This window comes from Erpetoichthys calabaricus, chromosome 1 (genome assembly GCF_900747795.2).
Source record: "Erpetoichthys calabaricus chromosome 1, fErpCal1.3, whole genome shotgun sequence".
NCBI classification, from domain to species: Eukaryota; Metazoa; Chordata; class Cladistia; order Polypteriformes; family Polypteridae; genus Erpetoichthys; species Erpetoichthys calabaricus.
Genome location: NC_041394.2, coordinates 298,229,196 through 298,256,132, shown reverse-complemented (window position 1 = coordinate 298,256,132; position 26,937 = coordinate 298,229,196). Strand labels below are relative to the sequence as shown.

At 35.4% G+C, this 26,937-nt stretch overlaps 1 protein-coding gene and 1 long non-coding RNA gene across 9 annotated transcripts in view; one reads left to right on the top strand and one right to left on the bottom strand.

The window, feature by feature from the left end:
- syt1a (synaptotagmin Ia) overlaps positions 1-26,937 on the bottom strand; it is a 1,226,547-nt gene that overhangs the window by 179,890 nt on the left and 1,019,720 nt on the right. For all 8 annotated transcript variants that reach the window (XM_028817071.2, XM_028817014.2, XM_028817013.2 and 5 more), the window contains one exon: positions 996-1,180. In XM_028817071.2, the coding sequence (XP_028672904.1) occupies positions 996-1,180 (185 nt within the window). The remainder of the gene's footprint in view (positions 1-995; positions 1,181-26,937) is intronic.
- LOC127529823 (uncharacterized) lies at positions 414-25,107 on the top strand. Its single transcript, XR_007936445.1, has 4 exons — positions 414-519; positions 14,932-15,056; positions 22,730-22,817; positions 24,813-25,107. It is a non-coding gene; the product is annotated as an uncharacterized LOC127529823 (long non-coding RNA).

Below are 26,937 nucleotides of genomic sequence, written 5' to 3'. Positions count from 1 at the left end.
AGAATGGTTCTTGATTCTCTCATGGGGCATTGTAGACAGTGTGTTTGAGTAGTACACAGGTGAACTTTAAAGCACAAGATTGTCAGCTCAGTCTCCACCACTGACTGACTATGTGACAGATGCTGAACCTGTCACTACTCCAGGTGTAGAAATAACTTACAATCGATTGCAGTATTAATGGATGTTTAATTTACTTTTGACAAAAGCCTCAGCAATATAAATAAATGCATTAGTGGAGGATAAGCTAAACACAAGGTAGAAATCGAAAAGTGAAAAGAACAAAAAGTAGAGTGATGCACATTGTGCAATAAATATGATTATAGTTCACATTCAAAATATGACAGTGCTAGACCAACAGAAAAATGTGATTTGGACTTTTGACCTGGAGATTGTTTGTTCAACTGAAAAAATCTTTTAGAGCCTGAACGCTGTCAACTTTGCTCCCGCCTTGCACTTCACTGAGGAGTAATGAGACCAGTAGTTGTATATCTGGTTGTGTTTGAAGTCTGAGCAAATATGGTCAGTTATCTTCTGTAAGTCTTACCTTTTGTTCACCTGATTTTTGTTGTGTTTACTTAATTCTTCCTCTGACATCAGAGGAGATAAAGGTTACAGATCTTTCTGTATTGCTGTTCATATAAATAGATGGATGTGCTTACACATATACATTTGGCATAGTTATGCATTGTTCTGTTACTATTTCATATTTGTAAATCGCTAAATGATTTGTTTTGAGCCAGCCTTCAATGAAAAAACACTATAAAAAATAAATCAAGTTGAATTCCATTAGCCAGCCCTGCAAGGCTGTAACTGTAGAGTGAACCAAAAAATGCTATGGCTTGTTTATGCTGACTTTATGGAAATAATAAAAAAGCACAGCTTAACAAGACAACTGAGAAGGATTGTCCTACAACAGAGAAAAGCTCAGCAGTTAATCTTTCAAAATTGAGTTGTTAGTAACAGCACAGAGGTAAATGAGTAACAGAGGCGTTTACCTGATCCTTCATGTTTTTGCCCGCATCTTTGACATCTTTCATGTTAATTGCATTTTTGCCGCCCTTTTCTTTGCCCTTCTTCTTGTTCTTTTTCTTGAATAAACACTTCTTACAGAGACAAAAGCAGCAGGTAAGAATCAGCAGGACAGCTACAATGGCTATGGCTATTAAGGCCCATGGAGGTACTGAAAAAAGAAAAAAAGGGGAAAAGTGGTTACGATAGATGATACAAAAATAGGTTAAAGAGCAGATTTGTGGTGTTTTGCTGAAGCCACATACTGATCGTTTCAGCCCATCTGTTCGGATGTATGAGCTATAAGAGGTAGCAGATTATGTGAAAGCTCTATTTTGCCATCATTGGCACAAGCAGGGGAACCAACTGTATAGCACTTATTGTAGCCTCCCACTGGCATCTGAAAACAGCTGTCCTTCAATTAGCTACTCTGCCACTGTACAATACTGTCATATACAATACCATCCATGTTTTAGACTCGGGGAGAAACAGAAATCTGAATTTATTGATATTGACATAAAATATAAAAATCCCAGACTGATGTATTGCATAATTATTAATAGTATTAGCATTTATTATTGATACAGTATAGTTAATACATAGATAGATTATAGAGATGGTATAGTTGATATACATTACACAGCAGATATACAGTAAAAAGCTTTCTATCTGTTGCACCAAATGAAGTGACAGGTAGTGTATGACCAGTAAATCGATGTTTAATGGTCTTTCTAGTGTGGCCACCATCAAAACTAGAGAAGAAATGGTAAACACACGCAGAAAAAAGTGTATATCAGGGTTTAGTATTACAAAATAGTGCAGTATCAATATAAGAGTTTCTTCAATTCATTTGGAGTTTGGTTAAGCAGAGTCCATAACACTGTAAGAGATCATTATAAAATGCTGCATCTGGCCTCCAGTACTTTCAATTTGACTTTTCCCTTCGACTTCCTTCTTGCTATTGTACAGCCTGGGCAGTTTTCCCTAAATGTATTACTTAATTAATATTATGCTATAATAAGAACTTGAGCCAGATGAGTGAATGAATGACCAAATGAACAGTGTGTACCACTATGAAGTGTAATGTGCACTTAACACAGTAAATCTGACCATACCTAAATTACAATTTTAAACTGAACTTTAGCTATCCAACTCACTGAAATAACACACAGAGAAATGGGGACTTTCTTTAGAACACCCATCCATTCTATTGAAACTGCTTCTTGCATTAAATTAAAAGCCAAAATTGACATAGCTGCTCTAAAGGAATGAACCATCCTTAGTCAGAAAAAAAGAGTCTGTTACAGGGCACATTAAAAAATGTGGGAGGATGTGACAACTCCACATTGACAAATGACTGGGCCAGGATTGATATCTAGAACTCAAGCACTTGATAGCTGTCGCATTAACCTTTGGGTCAACCAACCAATAATGCACATTGTTCAAGGCTGTCCAAGATGTTCATCATTGTTTAAAGGTTGTTCAGGCTGTTCATTGTTGTTCCAAGGTTATTCAAGCAGTTCATTGTTCAAGCTACAGCACTAACCTCTGGGTTAGCCAACAAGTAATACTTATTCTTGATTATCATAGCTACATGATTCAGCAAGAGTCCTACTTGCATAAAACCCACAGACTAGTCACAGTAGTACAGCGCAAACAATACAATACAATAATCAAAGGTATAAATTGTATAAGAAATATAAATCAGGTCTGTGTATGTGTAAGTCAATAACATTAATAAAATAGCTGTCTCAAAAGCTAGTTGTGCACATTCTAATGGTCCTGCATCATTTGCCACAATGGAGGTGGAAGAAAAGTGACCGTGGAGAATTGCTCAGGTTTTTTAATTGCACTGTTTGCCTTGTAAAATCACTGTGAGTATTTCATATGTCCTGAACAGAGACAGGAGTGGACCAGTAATATTTTGTACCACACCTTTTCACCCCTTGTCATGTTTTCCGGACTTGATCTGAGATGGTGCCATACTAGGATGATATGAAGCCAATTTGATGGGTCGTGTCTGTGCCTCTTTTGAAACTGGTGAACACAGATGGAGACATCCAGGCTTCATTCAGAGGAAGGAAAGTAACTTTCAGAACAGGTTTAGAAATACATTTGGGGTGGAGGTAATTTACGGTTACCCTGGTCTCCATCCCCCTTCCATAGATGTGTGGGTTATGTTAGCAGATAAATGTGATTCAGACATGGAGTGTATGTGTGTGTGTGTGCCAGTACACTGCGGTGGACCAGTGATTGTGTAGGTTTTGTTCTGACCTTGCTGGTATTGACTGACCCTTGTTAGGAAATTTGATTGAGGTATTATTACCATGGTTTAGTAGCTAGCATAATATGCAATATATTTCTTTTATAAAAGGAAGCATTTTGAAACACTTTTTACAAAGAACTTTGACGGGAAATTATTAATGTAAACATAAAGACAGACTTTTATTTCCCCGTCTGTCAAAATGCCACAGCATTTAGCATAATTAATATGTTTCAACATGAATAACCGATGCTGTCAATAATGTAATTATCAGCAGTTAACATTCTGAATATTCCATACACAGTTTCATAATACAAGTGTCATTGCGTGGTATGCTTCAAATTTAAAACATTTAATATATCGTATTTTAAGCAATCAGTCATTTCTTAAAGGTACATTGCTTAAAAAAGTATCTTTGGTGCTTTATAAAGATATGTAGAAACACACAATTAAGACATAGTACATGTTTATGACTGGGACAGTATGGTGTTTATGTAAGGGGTATCCATGGGTCTTTGTGCTCTCTGTGTGATGTTTGTATGTTTCCCTGTGTCTATGTGGATTTTTTTCTGGGCACTAAGGGTTTCCTTCAACTTCTCTAAAGAAAAGTCTCTTTTTCAGTCTAAATTGGCCCCATGTGGGTGTGTGTTTGAGTGGGTTCTGTGACAGACTAACATCCCATTCAGATCTGGTCAATGTCAGATTTCTAGCACCCCCCCATACCCCCCCCCCCAGCTGCTTCCCTGAACAGAATTAAATGCACTTGAAAATCTTAGGTTATGTTTCATTAATTCGAAGGATTACATTATAATTTACTAGGACCTATAACAAATTATAATAAAAATGTCAGAGTACAGTCAGCGTAATAGCATCCTCTTCTTCATGTTACTAATTAGTTCAGTATGTAATGGGTTTACTAAGCACATACGGCGGGGTAGTCAATGTAAAAAAAATTAAGCACAGGCTGTTATAGGCGTTATGATAATAAAAAATTGATTTATCAACAGAATACAAATGAGATTGCTTAATAGAAATGTAATATATTTTAGACAGTGAGCAAACTGGAGCGCCAACACTAAGAAGCTGCTGAAGAAGGCGCAGCAGAGACTGTATTTTCAGAGAATCCTCAGAAACAACCATCTCCCCAAAAAATCTGCTCCTTGCCTTTTATCACTGTTCCATCGAGAGTGTGCTCAAGTATGGACTGTGTGTGTGGTACGGCAGCTGCACTTCCTCAGAAAGGAAAGCGCTCCACAGGGTAATCAGGACAGCGGAGAGAACAATTGGCTATAGCCTTCCCAATCTACACCTCCTGATGCCGCAAAAAAGCAATAGACATTTCACAAGATTCATCACATCCCGGTCATCGCCTCTTCCAGCTTTTGCCATCGGGCAGGAGATACAGAGCAATGAAAACCAGGACAAACCGCCTTAAAAACAGCTTTTATCCAAAAGCAATCATGGCCCTGAACTCAGAATAAAACTGCTCCATATCATTCTCCTAATGTGCAATATAGACCTTAAATCAACCAGTGCAATTTGTATATTTTGTAAAGTACTTTTATTACTATTCGATTTGTTATTATTTTCTCTCTTCTTGTCTTTTTAACTCTTATGCCTCACACTGAGTCGACTGCACCTTCAATTTCGTTGTTCCTTTGTAAAAGTGACAATGACAATAAAGATCTATCTATCTATCTATCTATCTATCTATCTATCTATCTATCTATCTATCTATCTATCTATCTATCTATCTATCTATCTATCTATCTATCTATCTATCTATCTATCTATCTATCTATCTAAATAGTCAAACATTTTTGAATGAGAATTATAACCTGTATGGTTAAGTGTGCATGTGTGCAAGTGTGCACTATAATGAGCTGGTGTCCCATCCAGGGTAGGTACCTGCCCACATGGGCACAGTGTGATCCTACAATGGAAAAAGCAAGATCAGATAGTCAATGAACAGCTGATGATCTTATTTGAACAACATAATTTCTGGCAAGCATAATAAGTGATCTCCTCCTCTGAAGCGCTAAAACTGTTATTATCAACCAATGCTCATTTTCACAGTTTTCTTAATGGGAAAATTCAGTATGTATTATACAATGTTAGCAGCAAGTGAAACACAATATCGGCTCCAGATATTTAGAAAGATGGGTAGTTCAGTAAATTTCTCTAATATTCTTTGAAATTATGTGCAATTACTACAGTATTACATGATAAGGTTGCTGCTGTCAATGGGTGGATTAGTGTATTAATATTGCTAATATATCACATTTTAAGAAGGGTGCCTGTTGAAATTTTAGAGAAGAAATTGTTTAGCTTCTTTTCATTAAGACAATTGAAAATTATACTGGTGTATTATTTGGGATACTGCCCATTAATAATACACTGCTAGGCAAAAACTAACCTGAAAATGTATACAATAAATGGTTCTGTAATGTCTGTTTATTAAAAAGATGTATAAATTACTTTATTTAGCATTATCACCTGTTTATTGTATTGTGCAGTAACTCATTTATTTATCGATTGATTTTAAACTTCTTTAGTCCAGCACAGGGTTATGGGGAGCTGACCCTAACTGGAAAAAAAAACTCACAAGACAAAAACTAACCTGAGACTTATTTTCACTTAGACGATTTCTTTAATTCTGTGAGATGCACACGCAGGTCCACAGTTTTAAAAAGCCTTCATCTTGTAATCTTGAGTAATGATGATGGGTTTTCAAGGCAACCCCTACACCAGGGGTCCCCAACTCCAGTCCTGGAGGGCCGCAGTGGCTGCAGGTTTTCATTCTAACCCTTTTCTTAATTGGTGACCAGTTTTACCTGCTAATTAACTTCTTTTCCTTTCATTTTAATTGACTCATTTTTTAAGATTTATTCCCCTGAATTTCTTCATCGTTCATCTGAATTGCTTTATTTCTTTCCTTAAATGGCACCCAAACAGACATGAAATATGAAGTGAGTGAGCCAACAGAAGACCAACTAAGTCAGGGCCTCAAACTCCACCCAATTTCACTCCAACCAGTTGCTTAATCAGGCACCAAGTCTTGTTATTAATTAAACCCGTTCTTTAATTCCATGGCTTGTTGCTGCTCTCATTGTGCAACAGCATACAGTTCTGAAATTGTTGATTTTCTCTTTTCTAAGAGCACTGTTCAAATGATTTGGGGACCTGAGCATTCCTTAGACCTTCATTTATCTCTGTGTACAGAAATTGCATGAAGACACTGGTTGCTGGTCATGTTTTGGCTCATTTTGTATCTCATAATGGCTTGGCTGCTAATTAAGAAAAAAGAAAAAATCTAGGGGTCTGAGTCTTCAAGAGCAAGTAAATTAAAATTAATTCAAAAGAAGTTAATTAGCACCAAAAACAGGTCAATAATTAAGAAAAGGGTTAGAAAGAAAACCCGCAGCCACTGCAGCACTCCAGGACTGGAGGTGGGACTCCTGTCCTAAAGTATGGATTTCACATGAAGTTAATTTAAACAATACATATTTTTACAAGTAATATGTGGATGGAATTTCAGTGCAGTGGTTAATACAGTATGGCTGCCTCACAGCACCAGAATTTCAGTTCATACCCTGGCAAAGATGTGTGTCAAATGAGTGTTTATTTTTGTAGGGTGAATTTACTTTGAGATTGACTGGTGTCCTGTTCAGGACTTGTTCATGTCTTACATCCACTGGTACTGCACACTTAATGAACAGAGTCTGATAATGGAGGGTATGTTAGATCATGCAAAGAATAAGATGAAAATCGAATTAATAAACTAATGGCATAATTCTCAAATGATCTTTCTGAGTAAAACCTTTATTTTGACTTCTAGTTAAAACCATCTGCCTTTCAAAAGGTTAAAAGCCATTCAAATCTAAAAATTCATATTGGACAAAAATTCAGTTTAATGAGCATTTTTTCTTTCGCATGAGTAGGCTTGAAAAGTAAAGAAACAGGTGCAACCTGAAAATCAGGGATTTTGTATTTTTCATGCAGAAATAATATCCACTACCTCTTAGGCCATCAAATGCAAATTTCACTTGCTGTCTCTTAAAAAGCAAAATGTGTGACATCTGCATTAAGTAAAGCTTTAGAAGTGAATATTTAAATGTTAAACTACAGTAATTGAAAACTTTTTTTTTTAGCTGTAGTTCAACAAATTAGCATTGACAAGTCAAAACGCTCACATTGCTCCATTTACTGGACTCATTTAATTCAATTTACCAGTGCCAAAAAAGACTGGGCACATGGCAAAATCCCAATCCTGGGCCTGCAACAAAATCACTGGTGTTAAATGAACTCCTACGTTGTTCAACCCTTAAAAACTGTTTATGTGGAAAGACTGTTTCCAGAGACAACCCTGACTGCATGTCTTCAGGGTTGTTGAAGAGCAAACAGAGATTTCAAACAGAACGCATATGGGGGAGATGAGGGCCGTGGCAATCAAACCCAGTCTCTAGGGAAGGAATGTGATGCAGCAGCACGACATTTTGGTTAAATGTTTGAAAATATTGCTAAAATGAATCTGGTCCAGTATCTTTTTGAAACTAAAGGGCCATGCTGGATGCTTTTTAGTAATTTTACCAGATTATTCAATGTTGAGATGTAATACTTGCTTTGGGAACTACAGTTGGGCATTACAGTATTATAATTGCTATGCTCAAGATTTATGTTTCATCATAAAACCTTAATACAATCGATCACAGGAATTTGTGTTTCCAGCACTTTCAAAAGTCTGGGGTCTGTTATGGTATACCTGTCGTACCAAATGGATCCCCCAATACATCCTTTAAAAGCTTATCTTTCAGGAGCTGTACAGTCAGGTAATGCAGTACTTCTATATAATGCTCTACAGTGCATTGTCTGCTTTTATGACAGAATGTCACCAGTGGTGCAATTCAAAGGCCGCACATTTTGAATAAAATATTCATACACGGAAAAAGTCCTAAACTACCTTCTAGATAAGCTAGAAGAAGATACTTCACATTTATTGTGTCACACTAAAGACACGTTGGACAGTAGTAGTTAGAGAAATATGAAAAGAATGAATTACAAATTGGCTATATATATACACCCCATTTCTCAATCCAACACAAAAGTCATAAATCAGTGTGTGGTAGGATGTTAACTATAGAGCAAATCATACAGATGTCAGTCTGTCCAATTTAGTATGTAATGAAGAACAACAATGTTAATGTATGCAATTTAAAGCATAACTTTCAGTAAATTGTTCTTGCAGTGTCTTAAACATCCATAATAAATCATCCATCAAACGTTTAGCAGTCAGTCTGAGGATGGTCACGTTCAGTACATACATCCATCCATCCATCCATTATCCAACCGCTATATCCTAACTAAAGGGTCACGGGGGTCTGCTGGAGCCAATCCCAGCCAACTCAGGGCACAAGGCAGGAAACAAACCCCGGGCAGGGTGCCAGCCCACCACAAGGTGCGCACACACACACACACACCCACACACCAAGCACACACTAGGGACAATTTAGGATCGCCAATGCACCTAACCTGCATGTTTTTAAACTGTGGGAGGAAGCCGGAGTACCTGGAGGAAACCCACGCAGACACAGGGAGAACATGCAAACTCCACCAGGTCTCCTTACTGCGAGACATCAGCACTACACCTTACCAAAAATTATCTACACAGTTCAAAGGCTGGCAATCCATCAAAGTGAGTGACAACTCTGACAATTTGGATGTAGCATGACCTTGGCACTTCCTATGATGAGGTACTTTCTGGTAATGACATTTTAAAAATCATAACTTGTCTTTTTCATCAGAAACCACACAAATGGTATAAATGTACTTCTATTAAATTATGAATATTGCATCCTGCCACATAGGTATGTTCAAACATTTTTGCAAATCTCTCTTTTTTCCTAAATAAAAATGTTTATTCTATCAACCTCGTAAGTGAACATTAAATAAATTCATTACAGATTACAATGAAAATGTGTTTAAAAAGGTTATAATAATCAAACACAGTAAAATGAGTTGAACACTAAAAGCTGCACTGATGGGTTTACATTACTCTTCTGGCTTTCCCTGCTCAATTAAAAGTTAAGCCTCAAGTGACAGAAGGTCAATTCAAAGTCAGGTTACAAATATCTTCACAATTTTCCAAATCATTAAAATTATGACTCCTGTTGAACTCTAGTCCAGTCTCAATGTTTGTGCTGTACTTTTCAGCATTATTTCCAATTAAGCCCATATTATCTTTTATGGTATAATAATGAATGCACTTTATTTTTGCAAATAGAAATTTTTCAAATCTTGTCACTCCAATTGTACGTTTTCATTTTACAAAATTTCTCTGTTCATGCCATTAGCATCCCACAGGATCAATTAATCAAATATTTTGGCAATATCAGTATTAACTTCAGAGAAGAGTAACATACTGTATGGTGCAATCCACGCATGTCATGTGCACAACTGGATAACTAAATATTAATGCAACATTGCTATTTCATTCCATCCTTTCCTAGTAGTTTAAATACCATTTTCACCCATCAGTTTGCAATCAATAACCCATAATGACAAAGTGAAAGCATGTTTTCAGAAAAAATTGCAAATTTATTAAAAGTTAAAAATGGAAGTCTCTCATTCATATGAACATTCAGACCCTTTGCTGTGGCACTCCAAACTGTGAACTGGCACATTCAACTGATGCAAACTGAATTGCTTGGGCATCATTCCAGAAAATCAAACACCAATGTAGACAAGCTCACAAAATTCACACTACATGATGGGACAAAAACCAAAATATGAAATCCAAGGAACTCTCTGTAGACCCCGCAATAAAAATGCAGTGACACATAGATCGAGGCAAGGGTATAAAATCATTTCTAAAACCATTTCAGTGTCCCCAGGAGCAAAGTGGTCTCGATAATTATAAAATAGAAGAAATTTTCAATGACCGGGAGTCTTTGTCTGGCCAAACTGAGTGACTTTGGGACAAATCTCTGACTGTGCTTGATTGTCCTAGTCAAAGGCTGGATTTAAACTCAATAGAAAGTCTGCAGAGAGACCTGAAGATGACACTTTACAGAATGGGATCTTCTTCTTCTTCTTTTGGCTGCTCCTGTTAGGGGTTGCCACAGCGGATCATCTTCTTCCATATCTTCCTCTCCTCTACATCTTGCTCTGTCACACCCATCACCTGCATGTCTTCTCTCACCACATCCATAAACCTCCTCTTAGGCCTTCCTCTTTTCCTTTTGCCTGGCAGCTGTATCCTTAACATTCTTTTCCCAATATACCCCTCATCTCTCCTCTGCACATGTCCAAACCAAAACTTCCCAAATCCAGGTGTGGAAAACTTGTACAGACTTACCAAGAAGACTGAAAGTTGTAATTGTTGCCAAAGAGGCTTCTATAAATTACTAAAATGAAGGGTCTGAATACTTATATGAATGAGAGATTTCAGTGTTTAACTTTTAATAACTTTGTAAATCTTTCTGAAAACATGTTTTCACTTTTGTCGTTATGCTTTATTGGGTGTAGACTGATGGGTAAAAATGGCAAATTCCTCCATTTAAAATTAAATCTACAACACAACAAAGGGTGCAGAAAGGGTCTGGATACTTTCTGAATCCACTGCACATGAGACTTTTATGTTGCATTCATTTGCCTGGCTGTTAGCTGTGGGAATACTTCTGTGTATCAATTATGTGGAAAATCACATGACGGAAAGGCACAGTCATGTGACTAAAAAGGGCCTAGGTTATGCTAATGAGGTCCAACATAAAAGGAGCCTGAAACACCAATGTAGATTTCCAGGCGTATATGTAAAAGTGCAGCTGAAGATTTGTTGTTAAGAAGCAGGTAAACAAGGCAGACAAAAAATCACAAGCTTATTGGAATAAAATACCGGGAATGAAGAAAAAAATCTGTGACCATCTTGATATGAGTGCCTATGCATATAAATACTGAGGGGTTTTACACTTTATTGTTATTAGATTGGAGTTGTAAATCTGTGTAAGCACACAGTGAGCCAGTCTTTGAAGAAGAGTACTACAAAAATGTTTAACCATTGAGAATGATTTATATTTTACTGTTTGTTTATTTTAATATGTGCACTTACTTATATAAATGCTGTAAAGTTTAGGACTTTATTGTTATTTTATTGTAGTTATGTGTAAGTGCATTGAGTCTGTACTCAGTGATTAGCGTTAAACAAGAACACATTAAATTGAACTGTTAAACTAAGTTGTGAACGGGCTCTGGACTGTGTTATTACACACAAACACACAAAATATAAAGTACATGCAGTTAAGCATTTTTTATTCACATCCATTTACCTATATAGACAAATACATCTCTAAACTGTGCTCCCGTCTCTTCACTTGCACTGAATTTCTAACCATAATTGTCATAATATTATGAACATCTACTGCATGTGTCTTTGGGGATGAGGTAAATTTAGGGCACTGATAAAAACAGTTTTTTTATTCATTATAAAAAATACTCATTTTAAGAATATGTTCAGTTTCATATTTCCATTTAAACATCAAGTAATTTATAAAATAATCATAGCAATCTTCTTAGCTATTTTCTGTATTCACCATGGTGTTCTAATTATGTAACACAGCCATTAAAATCTATCACCAAAGCCGCTGCTATGCTCTAAATGTACACAACTTGTTTTGAAAATAAAATTGTCTCTCTAAAAATCAAGCTAAAAACAAAAAGCCAGTTTGCAGCTGTAACCTTAACATTACATCAACTGAAATAATATGCAATTACAGTTAAAGGTTTGTCAGAATGCTTTGCATAAACTAGGTGAGAAAGTAAAGCAGATATACTGTATATAAATGCTATAGAGCACACAGTAAAACATTTATGTTTGAAAGATGAACAGAAAAATAATCCTGTCTTTGAAGTTATTTTTTTAATCTTGATTGGCTGAAGTGAGTTTGATATTATATGGAATGTGAAGTTTTATTTTAATATTTTCCATTTTGTGTCTGTATGGGCTTCAACAGAGATGTCAAAGACTTGCACCATGGATGATGGGTAGCACTGCAGTAAATTGCTGCCTATAGCACAGGGCTTGAGACGGGCTCTTGATGGTGGCGCCACTATGCTGGGACAGGCTTTGACTTAAAGTCAATGCAGAAAAAAGACCATTTTTTTCGTAACTTAACTATTCTATCTTTGAAAACAGTATAGTTTTGATAAATACTGTAAAGCTTGAAAGATGAATTACCTATTTTTTGACAAATATGTATTGAACTTAATGGTGTTTTTAATCAAAATACAGAAAACAGATCTACAGATGAAAATTTGTTTTTAATTGCACTGTGTATGTTGCAGTGACATTTCTAACAAATTGCACACTAGTATAAAGTTAAGCAAATAACGGTCCACATAATAAAATAATCTTCTTCTTCTTCTTTTGGCTGCTCCACTAGTCACCAGAGCTATAGTGCCATTAAAAGGAATTTGCACTTTCCTGATTATATTGCAATTTCTGACATTTAACATCTCATATTAGATAAAGGACATATGAGTGAACAAGTAACACTAATTTTATTTTACTTATATTATTTGCTCAATGAACAAAGTTATTCAACAAGAACAACTTCCACTGTATAAAAAATTAAGTGCTCCTAATGATCAGCAAAATAGCAAAGTTTTGATTCGCATACAGTTTTGCAAAAATTGACTCTAAAATTTGATTCTGGATGGTTGCAATATGTTTTGGGGTGGAAAACAAAAAATATTATTTCCTAAAGCCTTGTTCACACTTCCATGTTTACCTGTGTTCTTTTCTGCAGCTGCATAATGCATGTAGTCTGTTGTATACCAATGAATCAAATCTACAGTGCATCCAGAAAGTATTCACAGCGCATCACTTTTTCCACATTTTGTTATGTTACAGCCTTATTCCAAAATGGATTAAATTCATTTTTTTCCTCAGAATTCTACACACAACACCCCATAATGACAACGTGAAAAAAGTTTACTTGAGATTTTTAGGGCACTGATAAAAACAGTTTTTTTATTCATTATAAAAAGTACTTATTTTAAGAATATGTTCAGTTTCATATTTCCATTTAAACATCAAGTAATTTATAAAATAATCATAGCAATCTTCTTAGCTATATTCTGTATTCACCATGGTGTTCTAATTATGTAACACAGCCATTAAAATCTATCACCAAAGCTGCTGCTATGCTCTAAATGTACACAACTTGTTTTGAAAATAAATTTATTAAAAATAAAAAAATTGAGAAAGCACATGTACATAAGTATTACAGTGTTGCTCTGTTTGTGAGATCATGAACACTAATCCTTGCAGAGGTATGTGACTCCATCAGTTTTTTTGAATGCTTTAGAATAATTTGTGACTTCCTGGATGACTTTGCATTGCATCATTGGAATATTTTTTGGTTACTACTGAGAACATACAATATTGTTCGAAATATTTTCCATTTGGAGTTAATGTCTCTCACTTTGATTAAGTTTAGTCCTTTTCCAATGCCTACAATAATTTCCTGTGATCACGAGTTATGTTCTTGTTGAATATTTGTTCTAGCATCTTGACTTTAATGACAAGGATGAAAATTAATTAGCTAAGGTTTACATTTTGCATGGCTAAGTGTAATCAATCATATCTTTCTTCAGTTATTTCACTCTAGTTATCTTTATAATTGTGCTGACTTAACTAACAGAAATTACTTTTTCAGTTGGTGTTGGATACCTTTGTTCATTAGATAAAATAAATATGTTGAAAACGCAAGTGTTATTTGTTCATGCAGACATTGATTATCTAATATTAGATTTAGGTTGAAGACCTGCAAAAATTCAGTGTCCAAAATTTGCAATAATGGAAGAAACTACTCTATTATTATTACTGTACAATTTTGTGTCTTGACCATTTTATCTGTACAACAGAACATATATACAGTACAAGCAAATATTTTTTCAAATGATTGGTACCATTTATGTTCAGAATTAGCTAGTTTTTCTCAGTTAAAATGCTCTAGTTGAGGCTGTATTTTCAAATAAAGACCCTACCTACAGTTGCAAATTTGTGGCCTATTGCTGTTGTGTCAGATACGAGTTGTGTAACTCTGCCAAAGTGACTATACGGAGAAGAGTTGGAAATTATACTCCAGAGCTTTTAAAACTGCAAATCTTATGGTCAAACTACTCTCACATACTCTAAATATAACCCAAATTTACACAGTATCATATAACCAAACCCAGCTGTCACTCCGTTTATGCTAGTCATCAATTAGTCACTCATTTTGTGTCCACACTTCTTGTTGCCACTTTTTCACACTATAGATTACTGTATTGTATATAAATTCTGAGTATTTTAAGATGGAATTTTGAATATGCAAAAATGTACTCTTCCCCTTAATATAGAAAATAGGCACAACCATCATTTCTAGAATGACAGAAATCTAGAAACAAAATTGTTAGAAGTGTCAATAATATAATTAGGGACACACTTCTCAAGAAAGCAACTTGTTCTTCAGATAATTCATCAGGTCCTTTTCTATTACTACTCTCTGTAACTTTTTTGGATCAATATCCAGGAGCCTGATTTGTCTGATAAGACAGAATCATTGTTATTCAGGCAGTTTCAAGACATTGACTTGTAATGTACTGTTTACTTTTTTTAAAAGGCTGAACAAGAATTTCGATCTAAAATGACAACTAAAGGTCAAGAACAGAGATTTCTGCTAAGGAGAGGAAATCCATGCACACTGGACAAATTCCTTAGGGAAAGAAAGACGCAAGAGGTTTCAAGGTGAGGTCCATATTTGACGAATGATACTTGATGTTGATTATGATGATGAAAAGTCATGATGTATTGTTAGTTAGTCGTACATGCAAGTAAGAATTTCCGTGTAAGTCACAGAATATTTGAACAGCAATTGAGTTAATAGAACCAAGTGCAAAAACTAAGCAACAAGTTCTTAAATTTCAAACTAGGAAGATGAAAGTCATGTGTGAACAGGTCACTATCTAGTAGTATGGGCCACTAGAGAGTTGGACTTTTATGATGATATGATGATCACAAATCATTAACTAATGTAGTATTTTAATTTCCTCCTTGAATTTACAAATACATAACTCTGCTTTAACAGATAGACAAGACATATTGCCTATTGAATTAGATAATAGATGTATGTGCAGCTCAACTACTATATCCATTAAACCTTCTAGGGCCCTCATTATTGAAGAGTGGTGGCTAAAGCAATGAGTTGCATGTGTAACTGGGCCCATCGTGAACATTTTGTAAGTGACCCTGTAAATATTACATCATTTAGTAACTTACTGTTGTGTACTGTAATTGTATACTTGAATAAGTGCTCTGAGCCCTGATTCAGTGAAGCATGCTGCAAAAGAATAAGCTAAATTGAATTAAATTAAATTTGTAGTACTTTTCACTTCATGGCCCAGATTTGTAAGACTGGCTTCAGTAAATAAAAATGTATTAAATTTGATACAAGCCTTTTCCTTTGTCTAGTCTAATTAAAATTCAATAAACAGAAAAAGTGAAAAGAATTTGAATGGCTTAAAACAAAAAGATGAACGGAACCCCTAAACCACTTTCTTCCCTTCTCCTCAACCCTAAGTAAAGAAATGGAGAAAACCAGAAAATTACATAGGCATCATGAGAGGGGCTGAAAACTATACATTTATAACAGATTACCAGTGTATATCATGTTGACACATGAATGTGTTGTCAAACTGCTTCAGCTTCATCATTAAATTTGCTCATGACATTACCTGATCACCAATGATGAGACAGTTTACATAAAAAGAGATTTATCTTCTGACACTTTAGTACTAGGGTAACAATCTCACCCTTAATGTTAGAAAAACTAAGGACGTCTTTATAGACTTTAAGAAACATGAGAAGTCACCCTAACTGGCAACTCAAGAAGCCTGACTAAAGCCTTTACTTACTTTGACACCTGAGGAAATCCCCAATATCTACATCTAGACTCACCAAATTCAAATAGTAGAGCTCATCTTCAGAGGTTGCAATTGTGCCAGGCACGGGACCTGTTCAATGAAGGACTGCAAAACACTGCCGAAGGTGGTGAAGTTAACACAGTTGCTGGATGCCTTCTGTCTTAGATGTACAGTGTATGATACACACTACCTTATGAAAACAATATTATTAATGATATCAGTCATCCCACACAGTGATCTTTCTCCTCCATCTGGTAAAAAGCTCAAGACCCTTAACATTCACAACTACATATTCAGAGACAGCGTTATCTACAGGCCATCAGGTCACTTATACTGACAACTGTGGGAGTGTTTATGATATATATCATTTAATATATGATGTTGCATTTATTCTCTGTTGTTTTTATTCAGCTACTTGCAGGAGTCTGTGGGTGACACACAAGTAAGAATTTCACCGTACTGTTAGGTTTTAGATGAGGAGACAGAAAACAGCAGGCCTTAAAGATTGACTTCAGAATGAACAAAAAAAAGAGGATGGGAATGTTCTGAACCCAGAACCTCAAAATATGTCTTATAGGCTTCTGATGTCCTGACGTGACCATGTTGGAAAGAAGAAATGTGTTCAGTAGTTAGAAAAGACTTGTAAAAGAATGCAAAAATATCAAATTGGACAGAAGCATAGGTGTTTATCATCCCAACATCAAGTCCCAGGAATATATGTAAGAAATATGAGGAGATGAAGGGAAATAGACAGAAAGAGAGAGAGAGAAAGGTGGAAGACTGGAATGATTTCACTAAGGAGTTAGGATGGTTGCATTCTTAGATCTATGTACATCTAAGATAGATGAAAAGTCTAAGATGTATTCTTAGATGTGTTCTGACTTTGTATTTCTTTTACCATAAAATAGAGGTCACCCTTATATCAATTAATTAATCAATAAATTACTTAAAAATATTGTGTCATGCTGGTCTTTCCAAAAATAGGCGCCATAAAAATGTTAATTCATCTTAAACTAGTGACCGTAAGCAGTTTCTACTAAAAAAAAGAAACTGGATGAAGATGAACCTGCAGTTACTGAGAAAGTATTCTTTGAGATAAGAGAAGTCAAAAGATTCTGTTTCTGCAATTTTACCAAGAGCAGCAGCCAATAAGTTATTTTAAGTGTCATTTGTCAGATATTAACAATGTTAAGTTCATTTAAGTTTACCCAACAGGCTGTTTGCCAGCTTTTTGAAGAGCAATAATGGAGACAGTAGATTCCATTAAGAGTGATAAACACTGCTTGAGCGTCTTTTCCTATGTTAGCATATTGTACATAAGCACTCTGATGGATGGGAGCTGTTCAGAAAAGTGAGATCGTGACTCTTTATTTCACTACCTGCAAATAGATAGATATAAGATGATAATGTATATACTTAACAGCCTCTTCACTTTCTGTGCTATTCAGAATATTCAGTTTAAACTTCTTCAATAAAGAAAGCAAGAAACATATTGCTAAGTATGTAGGGAGGAAAATTCCAAGGACACAATTTAAAAATCAATAAACATTCCCCTGTCTGCCCAAAGAACAGGTCTAAGGTATACAGAAGTGGGTGTCAGGGGTGAGAAACCACAGTCCAGCAGACTATAAGAGTGACTTTCTTTGTTTTGATGTGTCTTATAATAAGTAGTTACTCTGTGATAAGAAAGAAAGTGCATTTTTAAAAGAAAATAACTGCACTAATTAGGCACATGTTTGAGTATTTATGAGAGGACCCTGAGGTGGACTGATGACCCATCCAATGTTGGTTTTTACCTTGCCCCCAGTGTTACTGAACCTCCTTGGGGGTTTAATGAGGTTATGTCATGTTATGTCTTGGGCTGAATACCATAAGCAATTAGTTGCACCCTGCTGCACTTTCAGGTTTATAAAAACTCAAAAGTTCTATAAGTGGTCAATTTCTGGCAAGTACATTTAAAACTAAATGAAACAGCACTGACATTTCTATCTAAGGTATGTATTTTCAGTGATCTATTTTTTTTAAAGAAACAAGTATTTGATCTATATGGATTTTTTTAGCTTCTCTGCTGTCCTCCCACATCTCAGAGACCTGCAGATTAAGTTGACTGGCAGCTCTAAACTGGCCTAATGTGAGTGAGTGTGGTAGTGTGTGTAAGTGTGTGCAGTGATAAACTGGCAAACCTTCCCAGGCTTATTCCCAATGGTGGCCAGCATATATATGGCACTCCTGACCATCAAAATTGGATTATGCAGTCTTAAACTATGAAGGGAAATGTATAAAGCGTATGGGTCCAAAAAATGGTGAACAAACAAATGGATAAAAGTCTTGGGCTTTATAAACTGATGTGATGTTCAGGAAAATGGAAGTAAACTATTTAGATCTCACTGCAATTAATCCCATTGCCAGAATCTTTTGAAAAAAGACATTCCTTAAAAAGAGTACATAAGCAAAGAAGTTACTTTTACAGACAAAGACACATTGCAACAAAATCTGCACCCACTGTGGCCAAACAAGACCTGACAGCTTCCACGCCCAATTTGTTCATTTTTCTCAAGAAACATTTTGTGCCTTAAAATAAGATGAAGGATTGTGTTAACTGTGAATAGCTGTAATGGTGGATCACAAAACTGAAAGGTCAGTCCAAAAGCTAGTATATACTGGGCTGCTTCCTGTCTACAGCTGGTTCTAAATAACCCTTAAAAGGATGAAAAGCAGGCCGAGGAATGAATCAATCAAATGGTATATGGTACGTTCAAGAGATCTAAATAAGTGTTTTTTTTTCCTGAATTAGTCAGTCAGATGTTCAAAACATATTATTAAAAAGTATTGCATAATTTGAATTTGTTATATTTTTGTGTATGATACAAGCCTGCATTAAGCTGACATTTCTTCCAGGGATCATTCTCACCAGACTCTACCCCACTGCCATCCTGGCCTGGATTAAATGTGTTCAAGAACAGTATGGTGCAACAAGAGGATTGAGAGTGGGATTTGGTCAACAGCTATTTTTGACCAGTCCGAGCCCTGATACTGTTTTTGTGGAGTATTCACTTTCTTCTTGATGTGCATTTTCCGTTTTCCTCTCACATGCACAGATTAGGTTGGTTGATAATTTTAAACTATCCCAGTGTGAGTGAGAGCCGGTGTGTGTCTGTGATTGCGTTGTCTCTGCAGTTGATTTGGATCTCAGGTAGGGGTGGTTCCAGTCCTGTTCCTGTGTCAAATTAGGACCCTGTTACTGCAATCACGAAATGAATTAATTGTGTAAGGAAATGGATTGATTATATAAAGAATTATAAATCTCCTGGTAGTAACAGTATAGGTAAATATTCATTATTTTGCTAGTATATGATGCTTATCCTGTCATTAGTGATGCTAATGCTTCCTGTCCACTTGGTGGTACAACTACAAGGTCGGGAGAATTAAATTTGTTCAAGTGGCACTAATGCCAAGCTCCACCATAGGCTGCCAAGAAGAGACAAATAATGGCAAAGTGTACAGTAGTAACATTTATTCACAATTACTACAACACAGTGCAAGCAACCACCCCATTAGCTGTATCAGGATTAAGCTACACAAAGATAACAGGTGTTCAGCCTTCATTTAAATTCTATGTTGAAGTGGGCTTCTCAGATATTGATATCTGACACTGGTTCCTGAACTGTTTTATTTAGCTAGGCAATTTTATTTAGTTATTTGGTGGATGGACACATTTTGTCCATGTTCTTGTTTCTATACTCTTCACAACGATGTGCAGGTAAGTTTTTTTTTTCCTGCCCACCATGGCCAACTGACCTTATCATTAGAGTGTCATTTAGAGACTTAAGAAATATTTTACATTTGAGGACTCTATTTCATCTAATTTTATATCTGCCTTATCTAAGTGTGCCTAATTTATTTTTTGCATACTGTTTATGCATTATTATTCTTATCTCTTTTTAATTTGCATCTCATTGTGTATAACTATTTCTTTGACATCTTGTAAAACACTTTGAGCTACATTAATTGTATGAAATGTGCAATAGAAATAAATGTTGATTTTAACCCTAAGTAACATAATTTGAGTGATTATGGGTGTACAGGAGTTCTTCCTGAAGTGGGTTCTATCTTGAGACTGAGGCTACCTCATTGTGACCCTCTCTTGAGTAAATTGTTTTTTTGTAATACTAGCTGTCCCCCACGGCTTCACCCATGTAGAAGTGAAACAGGACAGTGAGGAGGGCCCTGCCCGGCTCCCTACTCCTCATGTCACGCTTCCCCCTCCCTTCGGCCCGCAGCCTCTTTCTCGGATTAGCGTGAATATATCACTCTTGCAAACAAACTATGATTCTTAGCACGATGAGAGAATTCGCAAAAATCAATGGGAATGTTCAAGCAAATTCTAGAAAAAAGCCAGATCTAAATCCATTAAGTAGTTCTCTCATTCCCTAGCTAAGTGGATGTAAGATACGCCCCAAGGCTAGCGTGTGAGTGAGGAGGGCCCCGCCCCCCTCAACCTCGGCCAGCTAGGCCTCTCTCGGATTTGCACAAATAAATCAGTACCGCAAATGAACTATGATACTTAGTGTGATGAGAGTTGCAAAATCAACCGGAATGTTCAAGCAAATTCTAGAAAAAAGCCTGATCTAAATCCATTAAGTGGTTCTCTCATGAAAAGCGGAGAGACAGACAGACAGACAGACAGACAGACAGACAGACAGACAGACAGACAGACAGACAGACAGACGTTGGATTTTATATATAGAAAGATGGATGGCTTTATGGAAAAAACAAGCAGCACGTCAAAGTAGTGAAGATTGGCCAGGTATCAAAACCAGGCCCTTATCACTGCAAACCAATGGTGCTAACTATGAAAATTCCATGCTATTCATAGTCAATATCTTGTTTTTGTCATATCTTAAATACTTGCCTTGTTCGATACTTGCAGTTTATGCTGACCAATGAAAGAACTACTGGATTTCAAATAAAGCAGCTTTGACATACAATTTGTAATGATCAATTTTCCAAAGCCAATATAAAAACTAGAACACACTTTAATCAACACCACGGCATATGCATTATATTTACGCTTGCAGTTAATCATCAGACTGAGCCCAGAAAACAAACTGAATCAATCCTATACAAAATATCCAATATCATGATTGAATATTTTTCTTGCTGAAATAACATCTAAACCTCTTTGCCTTACATGCTCTAATAACCCCAAATTGTAGATTTAAGTGGCAAAAACTGCATTTGTGCTGTGGATTGCTACATTCAAGTAATTCTGTTCAGCAGAGCGACCCTGAATCCTTACTTTATCGCGTTTGAAATGTCTCTATGTGATGGTCATTCAACTGCATGCAGGAAAAGAACATCTTTTCATGGAATCAATCGCATTATGGCAGTTTAATTTTCAAGATACACTCAAAATACAAGATAAGAAGCATGAGGATGAACCAAAAGAACCTTTCACAGTTCCTGACTCTATTTTTAATGTAAATGTTTTTTTAAATAATGTAATTTTAAAAATGTTTTTGTGAGTCTCATGGTATAAAATTAATTTTAGTTCAGAATAAAAGAAAACTAGTATGCAATCTTTTTTTATTCTTGCTATAATGCATTTTAGTAGGAAATCTTGACATTCTCCTGTGGTAGTTCACTTTGGGTACACTGGTTTTCATCCACATCCCAAACACATGCACGTATTAACACAGAAGTCAAACTTTGCTAATGCATGTGCTACCTAGAGACACAATCTTGCTTCTTGTTTTATCTTCACTGCTGAACACAACAAACCATCCAACTATCCAATCAAGCTAAACAAGCACTATGTTAGTCAGAGGTATTATCTGGCCTGTTAACTGCACATTTTGGTGTTACGTGCACCATTTGTAACAGTCTCACTTAAACCCTGTTATACTGGGAACAGTAATATCCAGGTATCTGTATCTGAGTGAGAGTACCATGTGATGGGCTGGGTCACTTCCTGCCTTGCACTTAGCATTACCTAGGCCAGGTAACTACCTGCTATTAAAAAAAAGAAGCCCAGATAATGAATGGTTGGAAGTATACATTTAATTATTTTACAGAAGAACTGCAATATACCACTAAAACCTATGCAAATGAATTTGATTGTATTACCATTTGTAATGGGTTGCTTAGTGAGCAAGGAGTTGCCAGACATGATTGAGGTACCAGAAGGCAGGGCCAGAGTGCAACAAGGTCCTAACAATGTAAGAGACAATGACAGTAGGAGTGAGAGAAGACCATGAGCTGCACAAAATAATGCGGACTGGATTGGTCATGAGTTTTCAGTTATTGCACCTTTTGGTTGTTGTTACTGTATGTATTAATGTATATTATGCTTTTATTGTTGTTTTTGCTGTCTTTGTATTATTACTTTTTATATATTTATGTTATTTCCTACTATTCTGTTTGTTATTATTGGTTATTTGTGTATTCTGTCTTTAAATCTACTTATCTTTCTTTCTTGTTTCTATGGGTAGACTCCAGGAGGCAGAGCCACGCTGACATTATGTGGCTATGTAAGTCAGCTGTGAAGGCTCAGCATTAGGATATCATTCATTCATCAAGGAGTTCTGTAAGCATTGATATTTTCATTGTATTTATTGTTTTTTGTGACATTTTTGCTTCTGGCTAAGGATTCTGTTTCTCAGATTGTGTTTTGCTATGGATTGCCCTTTTAGACAAATCCCTTATTTGCTGTTTTGCAAACAAATCTTCAAAAGATTATCTGTTGTCATTTTTGTTCACAAGCCAGGGATTGATGGTAATCCTCCCTCTAGTGGGGCTGTTTGGTATATTTGTGGACATTTTGCATTGCTTTGCTAGCTCCACATTTTTGGGTATTGCTCAGGCTGAAACCTGCAGGTTGCTTTTCTATGGAGAGCCTATTCTAGGCAAGTGAATGAAGATACAGGCCTGTTTCATGGCCTGTTGTTGAAGACCTCGCAGATATTCTACATATTTTAAGATTCTATTTCATAACAACTGTAAAAGTTTAAAATTATGTTATTTTTGTTTTTGACATCATTTTGGTTTATACAGTTTTTATTGTTAGCAATGATACTCCACTGTCATTTGATCACTCCTGATATTTGCGTCATCTGCTGAACAGTATTTAAGATGGTGGTGCTTTGTAATCACTATCCATGATTTTGAATGCAAAAGAAAAATATTCATGGTGCTTTGCTAGATTATAATGATCCTTTAGGGATTAAGACTTATTTTTGTATTTTATTTTGTTTTAAGTAAGCATGTTAGTTATTTTGGTTAATTTTGGTCTATTTTTGACTGTGATTTTCTCCAGTTACATTTTTCTCTGCCTCTATAAGATCACCATTTTTAACATATTCCATACACTTAAAACAGTTTAATTGTTGTCACTCATTACTGCTTTATTCTCAGTGCATTATTCAATATCTCCCTTTAATATTTGCACTTCAATGTTTTATCTTTGGTTCATTTACTTGGTAAGTGTCATTTAACTTGAAAGAAAAAATAGACTTCTTATAGAACATGTGGGATAAGAAAAGCAAGTTCGGAGCTCACGAGGTGTAAATTAAATTCTGCTCTAAAGTCTGTAGATATCATGGCTGCCTGATATAGAAATTACACAATGTGACACCTACCCTTGATTCAACTCTTTAAATGTTGAGTTTTAATCTATACCGTTTTTCTGTGGAATTAATTTTGTACTTGCATCCCTTGGGTGAGCTGTGAAAGTTATCTTTTTATGGATTATATTTACAGTTTGTAGAAAATACTAATTATAGATCAAGGTCAACATAATAATATGGCCAGATGAAATTGAAGGGGTCACATAAAAATTGCCTTTGAAACTCTCTTTGGCTATCTGAAGTTTGCTGATTACATTTTAAATGGTAGTAGGTTGTTGGCTGTTTGTTTACACCAACAGTATTCAGTCTCACTATGTAAATTATTGCACCTTGAAGAATGTTTTTTTAAATGTGGACTAGTTTCTCATTGCTTGTTCTATATTGTGTCCCGGAGACAGGAATATTTAGTTTGGTGGCCTATAAATTTGTAAGGTAATGTTATGATCATTTAAAATTTAAACACCCTTATAAAATAATATACAAATTTTCCATGTCAATTTTTTTCCAGATTCCCTAGTATTTTTTCTACGTCTAAAAGGCACTCAAATTAAGTTTTCTGGCAATTTTAATTTGATCTAATGTAAGTGAGTGTGAGATCATATGTTAGTGTGTCCTGTCATGCGTTCGGCACCACATGAAGGGTTGGTTCCTACCTTGTGTTTGATCTTAGTAGAGTAGCTGTTTTCTCCTCATAACCCTGATCAATAAAGGATCTGGGGGATCAGTAAATGGATGAATGATTGTATTTCCACGAATTATCTTTAAATAATTTTACAAGCATATTCCTTAAACACCTTTCAACATGAATAAATAAAAATTTCTACATGCTACTCATTTATATGTTATGGGTCTTTATTAATTGTGGGCTATTTGACAAATTTTCAATAGTATATGTCACTGCTGCTATGTTTTCAATTGATTTTTAATTATCATAAATATGTTTTGAGAACTTTCAGTTAAACAAGACAGAAGTTTTTGTTATGCAACAAATAGAATGACCGGAAGAGAAACAGGTATCAAAACAAAGCAAAATCTTAATATGGAGGACAGGAAATTAAAGCATCATAGCCCAGAACAGAACCCAAAACTGAAGTCAAATCAAAAAAGAGAAAAAGAGACAATAGAACTAGAGAACCAGAACAAATTTTAAGAATGCTTTTGTTTCTCTTTGAGAAATCTGCAAATTCAGACAACTACGTGATCTTAGGAAGTGCATTTTATAACCTTTGATCCCTGATATCATTAGACATTAGCAACCAGTAAACATAACAATAAACAATATGGTGTCGTGGAAAGATACAAATACTGTAAATTGAAAATAACTCCAAAAAACAAACACCAGGAAAAGCTCTCTAGTGTTAGAAACAAATGCAAATAATTAAAACATGGCAAAAATGAAGTTCACTGATGATAAATTTAAGGTAAGATAGTTATAATCACTAATCATGGTGCTTGAGTATGGCAATGTATAACGTGTTGACTAGCAATTAAGAATTTCACTGTATTCTATACAAATGACAATATGTACCCTGAAATCTATAAACTGAAAACCTGGAAAAGATTTAGTTGGAGAATCATATTAAGAATTGCACAATGGTAATTAATAGTTTACTATAAACTAATTTTGTTACTTTGTTGTTTTCAAAAGTTATTTCAGCTAATTCTGCTAGAATGGAGGCACAATGGTTAATACTGCTGCTTCAGTGATCTAGCTTAGTGTAGTTCAGTCCTGCCCCTGTTACTATCTATGTAGATTTTAAACATCTTCCTCATACAAGCTTTTATTTTTCTCTGAGTAATCTTGCCTTCCTTCTACCAAACATAGTTGTTTTTGGTGATTACAAATTAGCCCTGTGTCAGTATGTGTATCCATGACTGGCTACTGTGATGCTCTTATGCACTGTACAAACTGTTTCCTGCCTTGTGCCCAGTGTTATTAGATTCTGGCTTCCTGTAAATCTGAATTTGATTTAAGAATGTTATATTATATATTAAATATATATTTATAAACTAAACACTGTGAAGAGTTTTAGTAAGATAAAAAAAGTGAATTCCAGAAGAGATAACTGTTCTGATACACTACCACTTACTTGGTAGATATCACAATACAATATCATAATAGCACTGTTATGCCAGTTATGAAAATATAAAATGGCCCAAAAGATTTGCAGTTTGAATGCTCTTGATTGAACATGTTCTCCAAATTCCCTGCCAAACGGTTGACTACAATATGTTTTGGAGAAAACTGTTTGGATGTTAAAAGTAGATAACCAGAAGATGTGTGTTTCTTTCAGAAATTACACAAGCTTTCACTTGCTTTTTTGAGCAGTTAAATCTCTTTTTTTAACTGGAGGAAAGTATACGAAGGAATCATTCACCAGTATGCTGGGATCAATACCAAGTCAAAAGGAAAGAGCAAGAGCGCGAGTCAACACCAGAACATCAAAAATCAGACTTTCTTAAAGCTCTTATTTACTGATTGTATCATACTGCTGCACTGCTATGTACTAGCTGAAGAAAGAATAAGACAGGTTCCCTTACTAAATATTATTTGCCTGTAGTAGCTTTGAAAATAGTGACGTTACACAGTAAAATTTACTTGAAAAAAAAATCTTTATTTCAAATAAAGAAGTAAAATTCCAACTCGCTTTGCACTCCAATAAATACAACATATCGCCAATATACTAATAACCCAATTGTGCTTCACTCACTCAGAAAATGGAACCAATGTAGGAAGTATGTTAAGACAGAAGCTTTTATCTGTGGCACCTCTGCACGAAAACCACCTTTTTCCACCCTGTCAAACATACACTGTTTTTAATGTCTGGAAAACATTTGGGATTAAATCACTTAGAGATCTGTACATAGACAACGTTTTTGCATCCTATGAACAATTACACTCCAAATTTAACTTTCCAGCAACACATTTCTTTCACTACCTTCAAATTTGAAACTTTGTTAAACAGAACCTGCCCGATTTTCCTCACCTCCAACCTACCTCTATGTCTCTATACCTCTAAAAAATATTGATCAGTCTTGAGGACTCAGACAGCATTTCTGCAATATATAAAACTATTTTAC